Below are 5,000 nucleotides of genomic sequence, written 5' to 3'. Positions count from 1 at the left end.
TAGGGTTTCTTTACATATTATTATTATTATTATTATTATTATTTGCAGAAGTAGTAGTAATGTGCCTACTTCTACAATTCATAAACAAAACTTTGCTCATAACAGATGAGCAGGGCCATCCCAACCAATTCTTTCTCCGCCAATAATTTTATCTCCATCAGGATGACGAGTGCAGCGCCCCCTAATTAAATGCACCAACTCGTACCTGCACAGGCCCCCAGTATGCAAATGGCAAGGTGCCTTCCCCCGACGCCGAAGATTACACGGAATCGGACGAGGATTGAAAGAGATCGGACACTTGTTTACATCTCGCCAGAAGCCAAGTATGCTAATCAGGTATTGTTTACGCGTGCCCCCCTCTCTCTCTCTCTCTCTCTCTCTCTCTCTCTCTCTCTCTCTCTCTCTCTCTCCAGAGGAAATCGATGGGAGAGAAATTTGCTATAAAACCGTCATCAAGAACAGACGGAGTTTTGGGGGGAAGGGAGAAAACGATGAGCTTGTTGCCCCTTCGGAAAACCAGGTTCCATGGAAATCGGGTTGGTTGAGAAAGCCTGCTCGTGTGTTTGTCATTATTGCCATAAATTTTTTTTGAGGGCGAGGGGGTGCTTTTAGTCTTTATGTACGCTTAGCACGAACTACTTATATACTACAAAATATACATTTAATTTATAATCACATATACTTTAAGTTTGCACTTGCCAGGTACGTGAGTTTTTAGGTTACATGGTCTACAGAACAGTAGGCAGATAACTTGATATACATCAGGTCCTCCGCAATCGTTGTTTAAGCGATTAACCATCGGTTAGGTCGAATATTCATCGGAATGGCCGGTGGAAATTAAAATTTTAATTAAATCTTCACTACCTACGCCCGATCAAACATCCAGGATATGTACCGAATAAACTGAAGTCAAGACTAAAGACTAGATCAAAATTCATTCAGTTTACAGTGACCAAAAAAGTAATTGGACTCTTTACTCACATTGGTCTCATTGTGAGCCGGGTAAGACAGACAGACAGACAGACATACAGACAGACAGACTCAGAGACGTGTTCACGTGACGTTATAACGATCGTTAATGTCACCAGGTTAAACCTCTTTCATTTCAGAAAGAGAGGCGAGAAATTAAGAATAGGGTAGAATATAGAATTTAGGCCAAAGACCAAGCGCTGGGACCTATGAGGTCATTCAGCGCTGAAAGGGAAACTGACAGTAAGAAGGTTTGACAGACGTGACAGGAGGAAAACGTCGCAGTTGCGCTTTGAAACAATTGTTAGAGAGGGTGGAAAGTCAGATGGAAGGAAGAGGATATTTATGGAGGTACAGTCAAAGGAAGGATGAGGTTACAGCTAGGGGCCGAAGGGACGCTGTAAAGACCCTTAAGTAATGCCTACAGTGTACCACGTGAGGTGCACTGACGGTACTACCTCCCTACTGGGGAGAAACTAACATTCATCTGCGCACGAGATTCGCGGAAGAGAAGATTGGCTAATTTTTTTGTTTTCTTCCATTTAATTTCGCCGAAGAGGACTTTTTCTGGTTTGCGATCGAGATCAAAGGGGCGTGAAAATACTTAATATCCATGAATATCGATGCGATATTGTTGTTGTCTTTTTTTTTTTTGCACATACTGTGTTTATTTGTTGGTTCTTTATGCGGCTTCCAGCTCTTCGTTGGGTGAGTCGGTAGAACTGTGGACTGGAACTCGCTAGGCCGGAGTTCGATTCCCCGGCCGGCTGATGAAGAGTTAGAGGAATTTATTTCTGGTGATAGAGATTCATTTCTCGGATTCCACAATAAGCTGTAGGTCCCGTTGCTAAGTAACCAATTGGTTCTTAGCCACGTAAAATAAGTCTAATCCTTCGGGTCAGCCCTCTCTAGGAGAGCTGTTAATCAGCTCAGTGGTCTGGTAAAACTAAGGTATACTTAACTTATGCGGCTTCTTGCAGTAAGTGAATTGCGACTGCGCAGTCGCTTTTTTTTTCATTTAACTCCCAGATCGATTCAACTATACACTCTATAAAATAATGTAATTCAAGTGAATTTTCATAACCTTGTATACTAATAAACCTAGTGACTTCACGCTTTTTTTTCTTGGTAAGATATAATCTTTTAATGACGTAGTCTTCCTTTTTTATATAAAACACATCCATACGTCTAGATTTTTAGAACAGATAGCTTTCCGGAACTTTTTTTTTCCCATGTTTCAAAATTCCAGTCATTCTTAAGATTTGTAAACTGGATTCAAATCTTGTATTAATTCGAGGACTAAGCATATGGGTCAACTTCTTTTGCGTTGTATGAAATTAAACGGTACTGAACGGTGCAATCTGAGACACCAAGGGTGAAAGCCAAGTAAAATAATCTCCTTTGTTTAAAAATCGAACCGATTCGAGCGATTTATGTCTGCTTAACTTCATTCTACGGTTTACATTTTTGTTCTTCAAGTAACAATCGGGAAGTTTATAATTATTAGGATGAAGTAATTTTCAAAGTTAATTCATTAATTTACATAATTTACGAACTTTAAATTTCATCTTGATCATCCCTTCAAAGATTTTCTAAGACATGCGCATTCTGATATGTGGGAGTTTATTAGTGAAGCAAATGGCCCTTCATTGTTCTATAATGGGGGCACATTACTACTACTTCTGAAGATCATAATAATAATAATAATAATAATAATAATAATAATAATAATAATAATAAAGAAGAAGAAGAAGAAGAAGAAGAAGAAGAAGAAGAAGAAGAAGAAGAAGAAGAAGAAGAAGAAGAAGAAGAAGTAAAGAAACTCTAGATATCTAATATGGATTCCTATTAACCAGTGGTTTAAGCGCATGAGCTCTTACGAATATTTTCATCTAGACGGCATCTGTCGATAATCTAAGGAAATACTGAACTCTACAAAGAAATGAAAACTTCAAGGAAAGTGTATATTTTCTCTCCTTTTATATGTGCTCATCAGTTTCTGCTAATCTTAAACGAATCTACCATATAGTTTCTGCTGTATGGTAGATTCGCTCAAGATATGTCAGGTAATAAATCATTAAGCCAGTCGATATTATCACGCCCTTCCTATAGACGTAACTTACATTTTTGATGGCATTACTTATGTCATTAACTATGGGATATATCTTAACCTATGAAACAAATTAACAGAAAATAATAAACCAGTTACAAACTGTCATTTTTTTGGTCAACTACATGGCCTCGAAAAATCACAGCTGGACTTGACAGAGTATAATAAAGCAAAACAAGTGAATGAAAACATCGCATTAGCAAGTAACTGCAGGTGCTATGATGTTCCAACTCCGAAGTAAAACCAGATCGTCGCTGCATCTCACAGAACATGGAAGAAGCCTGGAACAAAAGTACAGAAGCAACGAACAAATAAAAATCGAAAATCTTTTTCCTCCCTAACATAGACACGAAAACCACCAGGAGGCGAAAGAAGAAGAAGAAGAAGAATAAACTAATAAAAACACAAAAATCTCTCCACTCACCAACAAAGACGCGAAGGTCGTAGTTGGTGCCAATGGGAGCTCCGACGTAGGTCCTGGCGGGCAGGAGAGTGACGGAAGGAGGTGCCAGGCTGGACACGTTGAAAGTGAAGGGAACGGCGCCGCTCCCCAGGCGCTTCACTAGAGTATCCTGCGTAGGATACAAAGTGGAAAAGTAAGACAGAAGAAAGTCGTATATCATATATATTTTATTTTCTGTTTTTCCTCTTTTTGCCAGACTGAGCAGCTTGATTTTCAGGACGGGACGACGTGTCACAGAATGTCTTTACAGATAGCTAAAGTTGTAGAAATATGCATTTGAAAGGATTTGAGAATGTTTGCACAGACAGCTGAATTTAAAGGATCGTTAATCTGAGAGGATTCGAATGCGTACAACAGGATGTGTAGTTATAACTGTGATAAAAGACTAAGTTGTACACAAGAAAGTAAGTCATTCAGGTGTTTTTAAGGTAACAGGATACTCTCAACCGTATTCTTATTCAATCCTGATGTAATTGTGGCGTCTATTATATCACGACAAAATTGATCTAAATTTTTTTTTATCCTCGGGGCTAAAATTCTGAAGAAAAAGGTAACAGTTGTCTTTTACGATGCTCACTTTATAATGTTCTATTGACAACTACTTCAGCTATGGCATCATCAGAATGTAGCCCTGATGACAGTATTGATTTAACGGGGGAAACAGGTGTCGACGGAAGGTAATAAATGGAATAGCATAGAGACAACTTTCATTTTGCTATTCACAGTTTAGCATTGAGGACAACAAAGGCTGTAGGGAATTGGAAGAAATGTCTTATATAATAATAAATACTACATGTGCATTAGCTTTTAATAAGAAAGATTGTGCCATATAAATACATACATATATATATATATATATATATATATATATATATATATATATTATATATATATATATATATATTATATATATATATATATATATATATATATATCTATATATATATATATATTTGTATATATATATATATATATATATATATATATATATATATATATATATATATATATATATATATATATATATATATATATATATATATATAAACTAACATTAACCCTGAGGAAAATATAAAAGTTATACGGTATTAAGTCGCACACAATTTCATTTAATATTCATACAGCTGAAAGGACTAATCTTCTAATGGCATCGTTACCTGCAAGGGGCTGATGTTCTTGTAAGCTTCCTCCTTGTCAGCATCCTGTAGGGGCCAGAGCTGGTTGGCCTGAAGGCAGGCTTCATTGCAGAACCTCAGTCCCATCACCTGTCAAGGAGACACAAGGGTGAAAAGCCATTAGGACAAGGCGCTTCGCAATGATGTGTACTCACTACAGCGACCCTCATGCTTTAGCGTGACCCTGTCCGCAGGGAAAAGTGGGTATGTTTGATTACTGAATACTTGCATAAAAATATTAAGATTATTATTAGTTCTTTCACAATGATATTCCCTTCAAAGT

General features: G+C 37.3%; 1 protein-coding gene across 4 annotated transcripts in view; it reads right to left on the bottom strand.

The window, feature by feature from the left end:
- Nucleotides 1-5,000, bottom strand: part of LOC136846677 (arrestin homolog) — a 330,726-nt gene that overhangs the window by 109,868 nt on the left and 215,858 nt on the right. For 3 of the 4 annotated variants that reach the window (XR_010855482.1, XM_067117686.1, XM_067117685.1), the window contains exons 4-5: nucleotides 4,700-4,807; nucleotides 3,504-3,651 (exon numbers count right to left, since the gene is read on the bottom strand). Coding sequence is in view for 3 of the 4 variants with exons in the window: in XM_067117686.1 (XP_066973787.1) it covers nucleotides 3,504-3,651; nucleotides 4,700-4,807 (256 nt within the window). In the remaining variant the exon portion in view is untranslated. Of the gene's footprint in view, nucleotides 1-3,503; nucleotides 3,652-4,699; nucleotides 4,810-5,000 lie in introns of all 4 variants that reach the window. The other variant, XM_067117684.1, reaches the window with a different exon arrangement.

The sequence above is a fragment of the Macrobrachium rosenbergii genome, chromosome 15 (assembly GCF_040412425.1).
Source record: "Macrobrachium rosenbergii isolate ZJJX-2024 chromosome 15, ASM4041242v1, whole genome shotgun sequence".
In the NCBI taxonomy this organism is placed as follows: domain Eukaryota; kingdom Metazoa; phylum Arthropoda; class Malacostraca; order Decapoda; family Palaemonidae; genus Macrobrachium; species Macrobrachium rosenbergii.
This window is presented reverse-complemented; position numbering and strand designations above follow the sequence as displayed.